The 15,481-nt window shown below is 52.8% G+C and overlaps 4 protein-coding genes across 6 annotated transcripts; 2 read left to right on the plus strand and 2 right to left on the minus strand.

Annotated features, from left to right (window-relative positions):
• The first annotated feature begins 647 nt into the window (after positions 1-647).
• On the plus strand, positions 648-8,938 carry PV05_00911 (uncharacterized protein). The gene is made up of 5 exons (XM_013465842.1): positions 648-982; positions 1,044-5,314; positions 5,367-5,782; positions 5,837-6,691; positions 6,749-8,938. The coding sequence occupies exons 1-5, from the start codon at positions 841-843 to the stop codon at positions 8,781-8,783; spliced, it is 7,719 nt and encodes a 2,572-aa protein (XP_013321296.1). The 5' UTR covers positions 648-840; the 3' UTR covers positions 8,784-8,938.
• On the minus strand, positions 1,918-10,164 carry PV05_00912. Of its 3 annotated transcripts, none has more exons than XM_013465844.1 (3): positions 5,616-10,164; positions 3,159-5,561; positions 1,918-2,900 (listed from the first exon to the last, which is right to left on the minus strand). In XM_013465844.1, the coding sequence occupies exon 1, from the start codon at positions 10,068-10,070 to the stop codon at positions 8,934-8,936; it is 1,137 nt and encodes a 378-aa protein (XP_013321298.1). In that variant the 5' UTR covers positions 10,071-10,164; the 3' UTR covers positions 1,918-2,900; positions 3,159-5,561; positions 5,616-8,933. The 3 variants fall into 3 exon arrangements, with proteins under 3 accessions (XP_013321298.1, XP_013321297.1, XP_013321299.1); XM_013465843.1 differs by having other exon boundaries at positions 1,918-2,162; positions 2,213-2,900; positions 3,159-10,164; XM_013465845.1 differs by having other exon boundaries at positions 3,159-10,164.
• A 229-nt stretch (positions 10,165-10,393) lies between these two features.
• On the plus strand, positions 10,394-12,439 carry PV05_00913 (uncharacterized protein). The gene has a single exon (XM_013465846.1). The coding sequence runs from the start codon at positions 10,579-10,581 to the stop codon at positions 11,071-11,073; it is 495 nt and encodes a 164-aa protein (XP_013321300.1). The 5' UTR covers positions 10,394-10,578; the 3' UTR covers positions 11,074-12,439.
• On the minus strand, positions 11,350-15,396 carry PV05_00914 (uncharacterized protein). The gene is made up of 3 exons (XM_013465847.1): positions 15,096-15,396; positions 12,464-15,041; positions 11,350-12,411 (listed from the first exon to the last, which is right to left on the minus strand). Exons 1-3 carry the CDS (start codon positions 15,188-15,190, stop codon positions 11,518-11,520), a joined length of 3,567 nt encoding a protein of 1,188 aa, XP_013321301.1. The 5' UTR covers positions 15,191-15,396; the 3' UTR covers positions 11,350-11,517.
• Positions 15,397-15,481: the final 85 nt, after the last annotated feature.

Below are 15,481 nucleotides of genomic sequence, written 5' to 3' on the forward strand. Positions count from 1 at the left end.
ATACCTTGGTATGGCGATTTGATGTAATACCAGTCTAGCCATTAGCGGTCTGGCTGTAACATCGGAGATGAAATCCCTGTACCGTCATTAATCGATTGTCATTTCAACTTCTACAAACGAGTATCTGTGACTGACAACCTTGGAACCTACCTTGCCATGGTGAAATGCAGCCAGCAATTCATAGACATGTGTAGTTTCATTGTCGAAGCTCGAGACCAAGAACCCACAGTGAAGCTTAAACAAGCATGGGTCATTGCCAGCAGGCTGATATCCAGTGGATCTCCACCCGAACGACTTATCGCAATGATGGCCAAGGTGATGTAGAGTCCAAACAGTATCCAAACCCACCACTGCCGCAAGATGAGACCAGATGAGGTTCACCCTGTCATCAAACTCCCACATGTCTCTCAAGGATACGAACACAGCTGCTTGGTGATCTCGCTAGCCGTCGTTTCCTGTAAGGACAGGGGTAGCTTGGATATGAAAGACAACTAGTGCAACAATGCACAGAGTGATCATCCGCTCAAGCTCGTGAAAGGGTTAGATCGCTTCCGGTAGAAGTATTCAGACTGTCGAAATTGTTGAGACCAGTCTGATAAGCACGAAGCCAGGGCCACCGCCCTCAGCTTTGAGACATAACCTACCGGATTTGTTGGTTGCAGCGTCAAGATTTTCCAACTTCGTCGTGATCTCCGAGGAAGTCTCGTTGCTATAACATTCCATTCTTTTGAAGACAACAGCTCTGCCTCGGCAAAAGGTGCCTGGCACAAGTCCATCGAGGACTACTTCTCAGCCCCTCCTCATACCAACAGTTTCTCTCCCTGATATCACCTTGTTGGCATGCCTTACCTTTCGGATTTGGGAGGCCAAGAGCCTTCCAGTGCCAATGATGTTCCCATTGCCATCATTGGACTTTCTTGCAGGTTGCCTGGAGAAGCATCGACCCCCACAGCGTTCTGGGATATGCTGCTGAAAGAAAAATGTAAGGTCCTTTGCTTCAATGCCAGGACAACCTTAGATGAAGACTGACGCTGACGGTGTAGCGGCTTTCTCAAATATTCCACCAGACCGGTGGGAGACAAGCTCGTTCCATGATCCACTCAAGAAGCGCTTGAACACTTCCGTGGCATCAGGCGGCCATTTTATGAGGCAGAACATTGCTGCATTTGACGCCAACTTCTTCAACATCAGTCAAAATGAAGCCAACGCCATCGACCCTCAACAAAGGATGTTGCTTGAGGTGTCGTACGAGGCGATGGAGAATGCGGGTGTTTCGATGCACTCTCTCGCAGGCACCAAGACCGGGTGTTTCATTGGAGCCTTCACGAATGATTACCGAGAGATCATGTTCCGAGATCCGGACGCCGCCCCCAAGTACGCGGCAACCGGGGCTGGGGCTGAACTTTTGTCGAATCGCTTATCGTGGTTCTACGACTTTCGTGGGCCTAGCGTCACCATGGGGACAGCATGCTCCTCTGGACTTGTGGCCCTCCACCTGGCATGCCAAAGCATTCGTGCCGGCGAATCCACAACGGCGCTCGTCGGAGCCACAAATCTCTTGCTAGATCCTACCATGTTCATAGGTCTGACAAGGCACCAGTTTTTGTCGCCAGACGGCCTTTGCAAGAGTTTCGATGCCAGCGGCGACGGATACAGTCGAGGAGAAGGCATTGCTGCGTTGCTCTTGAAGCCGGTCGCTCAGGCTATTCGAGATGGTGATCATATCCGGGCCGTCATTCGCGGTACCGGTGTGAACCAGGACGGCAAGACCAAGGGATTGACGGTCCCCAGTGTCGATGCACAGGCTGAACTCATCCGCACCACATATGAATCTGCGGGCATCGACTTCAAGGACACGCATTACTTCGAAGCTCACGGACCCGGAACGAAGGCAGGTGACCCCGTGGAACTCGAAGCCATTTCGAGAACAATCAGCAAAGGACGCAGCGAGCGAAACAAGCTTATTGTTGGTTCTGTCAAATCGAACATTGGCCATCTGGAGTCGGTGGCTGGACTTGCTGGCCTGATCAAGTCTGTATATATCCTGGAGACTGGCACAATACCGGCGAACCTACATTTCAAAACTCCAAACCCATCAATTCCATTCGACAAATGGAAAATCATGGTGCCGACAACGAGGATGGCATGGCCAGCCAAGGGACCTCGACGAATCAGCGTCAATTCATTCGGATATGGTGGTACGAATGCTCACGCTGTTCTTGAGGATGCATACCACCATTTGCAGGAGTCTCGCTACGTTGCATTGCTTCCCACTGTCACCGAACCTCTGAAGTCAGCACTGAAGAAGACCATCGTGCAGAGGATCGACGGCGATGATGTCAATCAAGGTGATCAGGTCGATGATTCAACCAAACTGCCTGGTGAGATGTTGTTCGTCTTCAGTGCGCGTGATCAGCCTGGGATGAAGAGATTGAAGGAGTCCACAGCACAGTATTTGAAATCGAAGCTGCACGAAGCCGCGGATGGGCTTGACGAAGGTTCATTGCTGCAAGATCTGGCATTCACACTTAGCAACAAGCGCACCAAGCATATCTGGAAGACCTATATTACAGCGTCATCGACTGGCGATCTCATTGAAAAGATTGAAGCCAGTGACATCGGCAGCCCGTCGGGACGTCCCATAGCCGAGATCCCTCGCGTTGCCTTTGTGTTCACTGGTCAAGGAGCCCAGTGGGCCAGAATGGGCGTTGAGTTGCTCCGTTACAAGATCTTCCGCGACAGCGTGGAGGCGGCAACTGAGTATCTGTCGACGGATCAAGGATGCCCGTGGAATGCATTGGAGGAACTGCTCAAGGACAACAAATCTTCCAATATCGACCTTCCAGAGTATAGCCAGTCGCTTTGCACGGTAGTGCAAGTTGCTCTTGTCGATCTCCTGTCTTCGTGGAATGTCAGCCCTACATCGGTCGTTGGTCACTCAAGCGGAGAAATAGCTGCAGCGTACTGTATCGGCGCCATCAGCAGGCAAGCAGCTTGGAAGATAGCGTACCATCGAGGCGTGCTGTCGTCACAACTCAAGAGCCTTGCACCAGAGCTCGAAGGAGCCATGATGGCTGTTGGGGCCTCGGAAACTCAAGCGCAAGAGTACATCCAACAAGTCAAGGAAGGGGAATTGGTCGTGGCTTGTGTCAACTCACCGTCCAGTGTCACTGTGTCTGGAGACGCAGTTGGAATACGCCACCTTGCGGGCATCCTCAAAGATTTGAATGTCTTTCATCGCCAACTGAAGGTGAACACGGCCTACCATTCGCCGCATATGCATACCATCTCAACCATGTACATGCACTCTCTGAGTGATGTGCAAGCCCAGAAATCTATCGAAGGTCGTCAGATGTTTTCGAGTGTGAGCGGAGATCTTGCGGACCCCTTTGAACTAGGGGCCATGAATTGGGTCAGGAACCTTGTGTCGCCGGTTCTTTTCACGAATTCTGTGTCCGCTCTGTTACAAACAGGTCCAGATGGAAGGCGTTCCGCAAGCCCAAGTATCGACCTGTTCATCGAAATCGGGCCGCACCCGGCACTTCGCGGGCCTGTCAATCAGATCATGGACAGCCTTGGAATCAAAGGTATCGAATACCGGGCCTTGCTCCATCGGGGTCATCCAGCCGTCGATTCTGCGCTGGGGTGTTCTGGAGATCTCCATGTTCTAGGAGTGCCCGTGGATGTTGCGAAGATCAACGAAAGTCCTACTGGGAGAACTCCTCGAATGCTCGTCGACCTGCCACCATATTCATGGAATCATTCGCGCACCTTTTGGGGCGAGTCTCGGCTAGCACAGCAGTTTCGCCTTCGTAAATTTCCGTCAATTGGCCTCCTTGGAGCACCCTATCCTTCCCTCAACAATAACGAGGCAATATGGCGTGGCTTCCTCCGCATCGAGGAAGAGCCCTGGATTGAAGACCATCAAATCCAGTCCTCAATACTGTATCCCGCTGCTGGCTATCTCGCCATGGCCATCGAAGCAGCTCGACAACTCAGCGACGTCAACCGAAAGGTTAGTGATTTCAGACTTCGGGATGTGATAATCTCCTCGGCAGTTGTTCTCAAGGAAGGAGAAGACATCGAATGCGTTTGTCAGCTCAAGCCTCACCAGCTTGGAACCCGAGATACATCGTCGAGTTGGTGGGAGTTCACAATTTCCACCTGTGCGGCCGGGACAAGCCAGTTGAAAGCGAATTGCACTGGTTTGATCTTGGTTGAGTACTGTGTGGCAGAGAACAGTGCAGCCCAGAGTGAGATCAACCAGGAGAACAAAAGTCTGATGGCAGCCTTCAAGGACATGGAAAAAGAGTGCATCAGCAAAGAGCTGGCCGCTGAATTCTACAAGGAGCTTGCCTCCATAGGGCTCGTGTACGGACCAGCCTTTCGCTGTGTCACAAGCGTCGCCCATTGTGCTGGCAAAAGCGTCTGTGACGTCCAGGTCCCCAACACAAACTCGACCGCTGCTGAAGTACAGCATGGCAGACCACATATCATCCATCCAGCAACACTCGATGCGATTTTTCATCTTGCATTTGCAGCATTGAAAGGAAATTCAGGCACCTTGAAAGAGGCCATGGTACCAACTGCAATTGACGAAGTTGTTGTTGCTGCCAATACTCCTTTCCAAGAAGATTCGCTGTTCAGAGGCTTCTCAACAGCCGCCAGACACGGTATGAAGGAGCTCAAAGCAGATATAGTGATGCTTGATGAGACGGTTGAGGACCCTTTGGTCAGAATTCGGGGCTTCACCTGTGCTGCATTCTCGGGTTCAGGTGTCGACACGTCTGCAGAAGATGAAGAGATGACAGAGAGGGGAATGTGCAGCAAGCTGGTCTGGAGGCCATGCCTTGATCTCCTTTCCGTTGAGGGACAATTTGAGCTTTTCAAAGCAGTTGGCCAACACACAATGACCGCTGAGGAGTCTGGACACTTCAACAAATCCGAGTATCTGGCTTTGATGTTCATGCGGCAAATTCTGGACCGTGTGAAGCCCAGCAGTGTGGCGCCTGAAGCGCACCTTCGGAGACTTTATGAGTGGATGAAGAACCAACAAGACCTTGTCGTGGCCCGCAAGCACCCACTTCAGCACTCATTCGGCGACGGTCTACCAGATCAGATTGCAAAAGCCGCCAACTCGGAGTTCCATTCTTTGGATTCGGATGACGAGAAGCTGTATTTGACGGCAACGGTCTTAACACAGATCCTCCTTGGGCAGTTGAAGGCGGAGCGACTCATGCTAGAGGAGAGCCTTGTGGACCGATATCTCTCGAATACTCCGGGAGTCAGAGCGTGCGCCAGTAAGCTCGCTGATGTAAGTGACCATCTAGATCCCGTCTTCCAGACACAGTCTCATAATGACACAGTTCGTGGACATGGTCCTCTTCTCGTACCCCAATGCTTCAATTCTGGAGCTTGGAGGTGCTAGTGGCGGCGTTGCTACCAAGATCCTCACCAAGAGACGAGGTATCTTTACCAATTATACATACGCGTGCCCCACGGAAGCGATGCGAGGCCTTGCTGAGGAGAGTCTGAAACCATGGAGCTCCTCGTTGCAGTTCCTGGTCGATGATATCAGCGCAAAGGGACGGAAAACGACGGATATGCAGACATACGACATCATTATCGCTCCTAACGCGCTATACGGTGCCGAGTCCATCGAGTTTGCCCTTGTTGATCTGAAACGGATGCTCAATCCCGGCGGGCGATTATGTTTGATCGAGACCACAAAGCCTGGTGTCCAGTTGTCGTGTGCTTTAGGTTGTCTTCAAAGCTGGTGGAGGTGAGTTCATTGCCATGATTCATTCAACCGTGGATGGGCTGACGTTGTGAGCAGGAGAAGAGGCGAAAATGGGGTCATGAACGAAAGTGATTGGGTTGCGCTTCTCAACCATGCAGGCTTCGAGATCGTCTTGCAATGCGCCGACTTTGAGGACGAAAATTGTCAACAATTCAGTCTTGTGGTGGCTCAGGTGCCTGATCCCACCTTCAACACAATTGTGCCCGGAAAAGAACTCAACATCGTCGAACCTCGAGATCCTACGCGAGTCTCAGCTGCGCTGGGTTCCAAAGTAACTCTCGAGCTCACTGAGGCTGGATGTCGATGCAGCCGTGTCAAGTGGGGTGATGAGTCTGCGTTGCAGTCCAGCGGCAATTTCATCGTGCTTGCGGAAGTGGATGAGGCTTTACTGCCAACGATGAATGCCGAGGATTTCTTATTCCTGCAATCCCTCATCTTGAAAGCTTCAGACGTGCTCTGGGTCACTTCTCACGATCAACCGACGGCATCAATGGCGTCGGGGCTCGCCCGTAGCGTCCGCAATGAATCAGCAAATATCCGCTTCCGCACATTGCAAGCAATGCCGAAGTCTCTGGAAGTGCCCGATCGTCTGGCTTCGCATATCGCCAAGCTCACGATGTCCCAATGCTCAGACAGCGAATTCGTCGAGAAAGAAGGCGCCTTGCATATTAGCCGTGCGCTCCAGGATGGAGCATTCAACGAAGAACTATCGGCCTATCTCCATGGTGGTAAGGTCGAACTGATGCCACTGGGCAAATGCCACGGGCCTCAAAAGATCCACATTGGGTCTCCGGGGATGCTTGATTCCCTGCAATTCGAGGCTGATGACCTAGCGTGGTCAAGCTTGCAGCCGGGGCAAGTCGAGATCGAGGTGAAAGCAACAGGTATTAAGTGAGTTCTTTTGGCGGATGCCGTGAGTCTGTTGATTTGTTTACTGACCTTGCACAGCTTCCGAGATGTCATGGTTGCCATGGGCCAAATCCCTGATAGCTTGTTCGGCTTTGAAGCTAGCGGAGTGATCACACGCGTAGCAAGCGACGTGACCTCCCTCCAGCCCGGTCAGCGAGTTTCTTGTCTCGGGCACGGTGCACACAGGACCCATTACCGGAGTCCTGCTGCATTCTGCCAGCTTATTCCTGACGACATTACATTTGAGGAAGCCGCTGGTTTGCCGTTAGTACATGCTACAGCATATCACGCACTGGTCAATGTAATGCGGGTCCAGAAGGGCCAGACGATTCTCATTCATGCCGCAGCCGGTGGTGTGGGACAAGCAGCTATCCAGCTGGCACAGCACCACGGAATGGAGATCTTTGCCACCGTCGGCTCGGCGGACAAAAGAGCTTTGTTGCAAGAAGTCTATGGCATTCCGGATGACCATATCTTCCACAGCCGTGACAATTCCTTTGCAAAAGCGGTCAAACGAATGACAGGCGGACGCGGAGTTGACTGCATCCTCAACTCGCTGGCAGGAGAGCAGCTGCGACAGACCTGGCACTGTATAGCTCCCTTTGGCACATTTGTGGAGATTGGTCTGAAAGACATATTGGCCAACACACGTCTTGATATGAGACCTTTCATTCAAGACGCCACTTTCTCGTTCTTGAACCTCCAGCACGTTACAACGGCTCGACCAGATCTCATGGCTGCCATACTCGAAGGGACATTCGATCTTCTTCGGAAAAAGGTAACTCGACCAGTTTACCCCTTGACCACATTCTCTGTCTCAGACATGGAGAACGCGTTCCGCATCATGCAAGCTGGCAGGCATCGAGGCAAGCTCGTCCTCTCATTCTCGCCAGAAGATGTCGTCAGAGTGCATCGCAATCCCTCAGCGGAGCTAAAGCTAAAGGCAAATGGCACATATGTTCTTGTGGGAGGGTTCGGAGGCATTGGGAACAGCTTGGCTCGCCTGCTGGTCGAGCATGGGGCGAGACACATCTGCATCCTGTCCCGCTCTGGCCCCTCGTCGGATGAAGCAAAGGAATTGCTGGCAGACCTGAAGAAGCAGGATGCCACAGTTAGAGCATACCCGTGCGACATCGCCGACGAGTCTGCGCTCGAGAAGGTGTTACAAACCTGCCGGACCGACATGCCGCCCATCAAGGGGGTGTTCCAGTGCGCAATGGTGCTGCGAGACGTCCTTTTCGAAAGAATGAGTCACCAACAGTGGACTGAATCCATCAGGCCAAAGGTGCAAGGAACGTGGAGCCTTCACCAGCATCTTCCAAAAGATCTTGACTTTTTCATCATCCTCAGCTCGTTCGCTGGGGTTTTTGGAAACCGTGGGCAAGCCAATTACGCAGCTGCTGGTGCTTATGAGGATGCATTTGCTCATTACCGTCGAAGCATAGGCCTCAAAGCGGTATCGATCGATCTCGGCATCATGAGAGACGTCGGAGTCCTGGCCACAGGGACCGCTAACGCCAGCCGTGATCTGAAAGATTGGGAGGAGCCTTTCGGAATACGTCAAACAGACCTACACGCTCTGCTACGCAAGGTCATGGAGAGCGAAATGGCCGGCAGTGATGATGTCGAAGCACAAATCCTTACCGGCTTTGCCACGGGAGGCGGAGTAACAGCAGCCGGGATTCGGCGACCCTTTTATTATGACGATCCTCGATTCTCGGTGCTGGAGTGGACAGGCCATCGAGTGAAGGACGGAACGGGTAATGGAGACGCGGAGCTATCCCTCAAGGTTCGACTGACGGGCGCTGTGTCTCTTGAGAGTGCCCATGAAATAGCTACCCGAGGTATAGTCGAGAAGGTTGCGAGCATGATGCAGACATCGGTCGAGGAAGTTGACAGCGGTCGTCCATTGCACACATACGGTGTGGACTCGCTCGTTGCAGTCGAAATTCGCAACTGGCTGACCAAGGAGGCAAAGGCCGACGTGACAGTCTTCGATATTCTGGCCGCAGTGCCGATCATGTCATTGGCGCGGACTGTCGTGTCCAAGAGCGCACTGGTAGCCAAGGCCTGAAGGGTTTGTAGAGCAGTTTATGGACCAAAAGATGTGTACCGTACGTGTCTACAGAGACCTCATTGCTTAGGTAGCTGACAAGCCTGAATGTCGTGGGAGTGCCCAAACTTGGCAGCAATTCCAACCCGAGTGAAGAATGCTTGTGCTTTGCTAAGGTCTCAGCCGGGCCGCCCTCAGAAATTCATAGTCCGGCAGAGCATCGTAGACCCACCGTCTGATCTTCCCAGCTTCAAGTCCACCAAACTCGTCCTCCCACTTCTTCGTTTCCTCCTCAATGTCGAGTCCAACGGCAGTCTTGCCCTCGCGGACGATGCCTTTCGAGGCCAAAAGACTCGACTTCATTCTCTTCTCGATGAAAGACATCCCCGCGTGTTCCACAGCAGTCGCCGCTGGCCATTCATAGCGGCATCTAGTCGGATCCAAGCCAGTGAGCTCACAGTACCGATGTACAACTTCCGGTTCAAGGATGATGTCGTCTGCGTCGAGGATAATCGGCCGCGATGCTTCAGCCTGCTGGCGATCGCCAGTAGGCTCTGCCTTTGCCGAGTCTACTGTGCTCTGCTGCTCTCGATACCTCTCGGTGAACCACATCCACAAGACGCGAAGCCATCTCATGGTCATTTCAGAGCGAAAAATACCATCGATATTACTCCTGGCCGCGCTTTGGCCTTCAAGGTCAACTGAGGTACGGTAGAGGGACGGGAAGACCAGCGCAGGATGACGAATCAGGAATGTTGGAGTCCATGATAGGAAGAAGTCATCTGGCAGAACTGATGGATTTCCCGTTGAGCCAGTCCGCTTCCTCCCAGTATTGTGCTGGAAGAGTTCTTGTCCTCCCTGTCGGGCTTGTCTTTCGCCGATCGTGACTTTCCAATCCGCATCCTGTCCAGAATGTCTGCCTTCTTCCGGCCGCTCTGCGAAGGGTGATATCATCCAGTACAGATGCTCCTTCACGAAGGCGAGCTTACCACTCTTCACTGCATCTTCTGCATAGCTCATCAAATCATCAGAACATTCTTGAAAGCATCTCTTAGTTTGGATCGATTCTTGTTCTGTCCAATCATCCAGTGGTCGGGTAGCAAGCTCGAGCCGTTGGCCCATGGTTGGTAGAAAGAAGTAGCCATACTCCCTACCGCCAGACATGGTTGAAGGGTCTTGTGGCGTGGGTGAGAACACCGCAGGTTGATGTTCTAAGTTCAAGATACGTAAAAGCAGGTTGGACGCGGTGCGCGGATGAGTGAACAGGAAAATCCCCCGTGTGGGATTACCACTCGATTCACTCGTCATGATGATGGGTTACCTCGATGACTTGCCGGCCAAGGGAAGGATCATTTAATGATAAGCACTGCCGTCTTACTCTTACAGATGCGAGTTCTCCCTGAAAGATATCAAGGACGGCAGGCGAGTGGTTCCTAGCCTACCAGGTAAACTCGTAACTAACTGAGCACTAACTTTGGCACAGGTAGGCTACTAGGCGCGCTAGGCTGGAAGGCTAGCTCGCTAGTTAACTTAACCTAACTTAGTGATGCTTCGTACGGAGACTGTGCCGACTTTCATCAGCCTTACGGAGTACACTCCATACCTAGGTATCTAAGTAGCATCATGCTAGAGACCAAACTCCAGACGGACACATTCTACCTCTTCTTCACCCATAAGAACCAATCTTGAAAGACCCTCTTCTTCACAGAGGACTTTCCCTCTGCAGTCCGTCCTCCTCTCGACAAACCACTCACCCTCCCCCTCCCTCCCTCACACTGCTTCTCCGACGCTCTCCTTTCCTTGCATCTGCATCAACATGCCCGACACATACAACCTTCTCGACACCCTCGACACCTTCCTCTCCGACCTCCACTCCTCCCTTCCCCCAGCACTGCAAGCCTACTTCACGCGCTCGAACGTACAATCCCTCCTCCGCGCCATCATCATCTTATCCACATACCTCCTCTTCCGACCACACCTAGAATCGTTATTCCGCAATATCACGGGCACCCCGGACAAAAGACAAGAAGAAATCAAAGCGCGCCTGGAATTTCTGAAACAACAAAAGGATGGCAATCCCAACCCCCAACCCAACCTAGACCCCGCAATGTTCGGCGGCAAAATCCCCTTGGTCAATCGGGAGGGCAAAATCGTCAAGCTCCTCACGCCCGAGGAGGCCGAGGCCATGAAGAAGCAGCAACAACAACAACAGCAGCAGCAGCAGCCAAGTAAAGGCACGACGGGGAATAAGAGCGCAGAAGGGGCCCGGAGTGGTGGTGGTGGTGGTAAGAAGGGCCGGAAGAAGGCATAAGCGCCCGTCTAAAGGTCGAGGCAAACAGGGACAGGAAAAATACAGCAGCGGCAGCCGTGCAGCGATGGACTGTGGTCCGGCCAGTCGAGCTAAGTGGTATAACTGGCACGATTGGATTCGGACGCTTCTAAAGGACGGCCAACGACCAACATTATGGCAGACAGCATTATGAGCATGAGATCAACTTGACCAAGCGGCATGAATATCTTCCTATGCCCTATATGACGGCACGAGGTCGAGCGGCATAAATACACGCCATGACTAACTTCTACTACCATGACATTGTTCTCTACGAACAGCCGGATCAAGCGACATGCTATCTCTGTATACTTTACATTAACGCCGAGTTCAAGACTTAGCTTGATCAGCGCCTGTTAGAGCGTACCCCCCAAGAGGCAAGTCCATGCTCAAAACCAACTTCTCAGTGTGCTGGTTGGATCGTGTCTAGTACAGCCTCCTCAACTCCTCCCCCCAGGCTCGCGCTTCCTCGACACTCACGTGGATATTTTCCTCCATGAGTCCGCCTTCTCTCAAAACCACTTCGAGCTCCTGGTCATTCAATGCCAAAAGTGCCTGCTCGACCATCTCCCCGTCCACCACACGGAACGGCTCATCTTTCTCCATGACTTCCGTCTTCCATGCTCGGAACTTCGTCCATGGCATATACCCCGGTGCCTGGACGCGACCCGCCAGCGCTGACTGCAGAAGCAACAGCACATTCACATATGCCGGATTGATCGTCGCCAGCATATAGATTGCACCCTCGACCGTAGCCAAAAACGCTCGGGGTGTGACCAGTGGACCTGTACGAGGCAATTTTGGATCGAGACTGCCCGTCTTTCCGGCCCTGGCATCATCGCCGTTTGCTTTTCCATCGACCGTCTTCTGGACCTGCGACGGGGCGGGCGTCGACGAGATTGCAACAATTTTGTTGACCACCTCACCTAGCCGGAACTCGCCCGTCACTTCGAGCCGGCGACGATAATCTCCTTCAACATCCTGAGAGCCCTGGCGGAGAGTAATCAGGTTACCCTCCATATCCGCCACGACCCATTCATTGTCTGCAATGGCCGCTGTCGCCGAAGACCATAACGTCGCAAAATGCCGTGAGGTCTCCCGGAGTCTATACTCCGGATTTGTCGAATCTGGCGGAATAACCTGCAGAATCGACAGTGACTTCATCAGATCCGCAACGGCAATCTGTGCAGGTGTGTCCTGCGTAGCTGGCGTGACTGCCAGTGACAGAGGGTTTGTCGAGGTGCGGTACGTTGCCAGCTTGGACAACTCCAGAGAGTGCCCGCCCCTTGTTGACGACGGGAGAAGTCCATAGAGTACTACCTGAAATCACATTGTCAGTACACAGACACTGATTTCCCGATGCAGAACTTACCGTCTTGACCAGACCCGCGACAATCTTTCCCTCGCACATGGCAAGACTCCTGCACGCTCCTTTGACCTTGATCTGCGTGACCAATTTCAACTTCTTCTCCTTATTAACCTCATAAGCCAGTATCCGACCTCTCATGACCTCCTCGCCGCCCATGCTATCATCTTCCTCGAGAATACTCGTGCCCACCACAAACATTTCGCCCAGGCCCAATTCTTCAGAGTCAAAGCTGCCGGTCGACACAATGCATTCGACAAGCTCACGGTCCTGCAGTTCCACTGAATCCAATTCCTTGAAACTCACCTCATCCGCGATCTTGACCGAACATAGCAGCGCCTCTGTTCCACCCTCCATGATCCTCCGCACGCAGCCCAAAGCAAACAGCTTCGCATTGGCCTCGTACGTGAGACACCGCACCGTCTCGCCAACAGGCAGTGTCTGTAGTTGCGTCGTGCGCTCTCTTCCGATCATTGCGAGTTTCAATTCCCTAGGTGTTGCAATTGCAATAGCCCCGGGGTACACCTCGCTGTTGAAATTGCACACGCGAGTCGCGCTTTCGGCATTGACGGCCGAGTATATTATCCGGCCTTCGGAACTGTATATCAACGACGGCTGCTCGCATGATGCGAACACGTTGGACAGATCCGATTCAGACTCGGGATCTTTGGGCAATTGTTTGAAGAACACCGGCTCCGTTCCCAGAAGAATCCTAGTCATGCCTGAGAGTGTATTCTTGCTGATGTCGAATGAGTACGTCAGTACTGTACCGTCGGCCATGGCGACGAACAATGTTGGTGGGGCGTCGGGCAGGACGTTTGCGACCAGCACCGACCGCGGAATATCCGTGCCTGGCGAGCCTAGCTCTTGAGTCTGGAGTGTTTCAAGGGTGTGAAGGTCAAGTATTGCAACGGATGCAGTCTGCCAGAATGATAAAATACAGACGTTCGCCTGCGAGTCTGGCACTGTGACGCTCGATATTTGCGAGTCGGCTGGGAATATCTTTGAGATCGTCGGTTTCGAATCGCTGTTCGCCGTGTGGAAGACATGCAGTGTACGACCGCTCTCGACGATTAGCAGGTGCACTGAGTTGGCGCATGCTGCTGTAATCTTTGCGGCTCCGTCGGAAGGTTTCCATTCGAGTGTGAGCATACCAGAGTCGAGGTCCGTAATCCGGAGTCCTGCTTCGCAGACTTGGACAAGTTTCCTATCAGGAAGATTCGCCGCAAACAGAGTCGGCTGTGTAAGGTCCAGATGGTGAAAAGCATCGACCTCCTCGACCGAGCCCTCAGCGTCGAACCTGAAGACGCGCGTCTCACCGACAAACGAGACGAGCAGTGTATCGTGCACATCGCTTTGCCCTGTGGAACTCAAGCCCCATAGGCCTGTGACATGAGATATCTCGCCGATCGTGCCGAGTTCTTCGAGTCCAACGCCGCTTCTTACACTCCGTATCGTGCCATCTTGCCACGCCCCTGAAGCAGCCACTATCCGAGCCTGTCCAGACGAGAATTCAAGTGACTGTGCACCCTCCGCACCACGGCCCAAGTCCATGATTGTGAAATCCAGAATGGGCGCGATGTTGGAAAACGTCTGCACAACTCGAACGCCACCTTCTTCGATATGCACGACCTGCGAATCACCCGAGTGTGATCCGACAAAGACATACCCTTCATCGAGGTACACGAGACACGCAGCTTTCGAGGCCTCACCAACAGGATCCAGACGCCACGACGAGACGTCAAACCCGCTGACCTCGATCATCAGGAAAAACAGCCGGCCAAAGTCATCCGCCAGAAGGTATCGTTGGTCGTCGATCTTGGTCCAGCACGTCCATATCGTCGCATTATCGTCCAGCGGCTGTGTGATGACATTATTCAAATCTCGATCGACGTACCGAATTGCATGGTCCCCAAGGATGATAAGTCCTCCATACGGCGCAGCAACGGGTATCAAGTGGCTCACACCCTTATCGAGCTGATCACCGTGTAATTCAGCAACCGTCTCTAGGTCGGCTGTTGCCTGCTCACCACCGGGGTAATACTTCAATTCCCGTATCTTCAACTGCGGATTCTCCTGGTTATCTTCCCAGAGGATCGCGAGTTTCGGGTCCTCTCTGCTGTCCGGATCACTTCTCAGGAACGCAGACGACCGTGTCAAGAGTTCTTCGATCCTGACTTGGACTGGCTCGCCTAATGTCCCGACTGCATTCGAGCTGCTCTCTCGTTTTACCCGTTTGTTAGACGGCTGTACAAATGGCAGAACTGTGACCACGCCATCGTATAGTTCCAACGTCATGAAGCGTCCCGTCGGATCAATGTGGCATCTGTCGAGCTCTCTGGAGTCACGGAGGACCTTGTCTGCCAGGTCGACGTAACTCTGCGCGGTCTTCAACTGTTTAATGTCGGCGTTCCATGAGCACGTGAAGTATTGGTAGCGGTCTGTGCCCACGAAGAGGTGGTCTGTCTTGGAGGAAGAGGGCCGGAATCGTTCTAGGATCGTTATGTAGCCGTAGACGGTCTTTGTGTGGAGGAGGGCGAGCCCTTCTGGTCCTTGCTCGTAGATTTCGAGACGGTTGGCTTTCCTGTTTCGTGGGTCAGTGACTGCGTCGCGTGAATGTCTGAGCTGATGTACTGACGCAACTATAAGGGTATCCATGTCAGGATCCAAAAAATTCAGCTTGACCGCATGTCGGACGCCGCTGGGTCGATGGATAGGTACGACGTAGGACATGGTGCTGTCTTTGAGAAGTCGATCTCGCACCCGCAGTCAGAGCGACTCAATATGGTCTACCTCGTCATGACAGCGGGAAATGGAAAGAGAAGGCCAATGGAGCTCTCAAATGAACCTGAAAGTTCTTAGACAGTCGTATGGATACTCAGGCAGAGTCGTGCGCGGCGAGTAGGCTGAGCATAAGAGTGCATTTGGTCATCACTTCGTCCCTCGGATAATGTGGGGATAAGACGAGATACAAGATACCCGAACGCGGCGAAAAAGACGCCTCGATATCATCAACGATACTTT

The sequence above is a fragment of the Exophiala xenobiotica genome (genome assembly GCF_000835505.1).
Source record: "Exophiala xenobiotica strain CBS 118157 unplaced genomic scaffold supercont1.1, whole genome shotgun sequence".
NCBI classification, from domain to species: domain Eukaryota; kingdom Fungi; phylum Ascomycota; class Eurotiomycetes; order Chaetothyriales; family Herpotrichiellaceae; genus Exophiala; species Exophiala xenobiotica.

What these genes read in the sequence shown, in the direction of transcription:
- PV05_00911 (XM_013465842.1), top strand. Translation starts at nt 841, where the DNA reads ATGCCTTACCTTTCGGATTTGGGAGGCCAAGAGCCTTCCAGTGCCAAT. An exon ending in TATGCTGCTGAAAGAAAAAT is followed by an intron (nt 983 to 1,043) that starts GTAAGGTCCTTT and finishes CTGACGGTGTAG; the next exon opens with CGGCTTTCTCAAATATTCCA. An exon ending in TGTCTTCAAAGCTGGTGGAG is followed by an intron (nt 5,783 to 5,836) that starts GTGAGTTCATTG and finishes CGTTGTGAGCAG; the next exon opens with GAGAAGAGGCGAAAATGGGG.
- PV05_00912 (XM_013465844.1), bottom strand. Translation starts at nt 10,070, where the DNA reads ATGACGAGTGAATCGAGTGGTAATCCCACACGGGGGATTTTCCTGTTC.
- PV05_00914 (XM_013465847.1), bottom strand. Translation starts at nt 15,190, where the DNA reads ATGTCCTACGTCGTACCTATCCATCGACCCAGCGGCGTCCGACATGCG. An exon ending in ATGGATACCCTTATAGTTGC is followed by an intron (nt 15,042 to 15,095) that starts GTCAGTACATCA and finishes CCCACGAAACAG; the next exon opens with GAAAGCCAACCGTCTCGAAA. An exon ending in TCGCGGGTCTGGTCAAGACG is followed by an intron (nt 12,412 to 12,463) that starts GTAAGTTCTGCA and finishes ATGTGATTTCAG; the next exon opens with GTAGTACTCTATGGACTTCT.
- PV05_00913 (XM_013465846.1), top strand. Translation starts at nt 10,579, where the DNA reads ATGCCCGACACATACAACCTTCTCGACACCCTCGACACCTTCCTCTCC.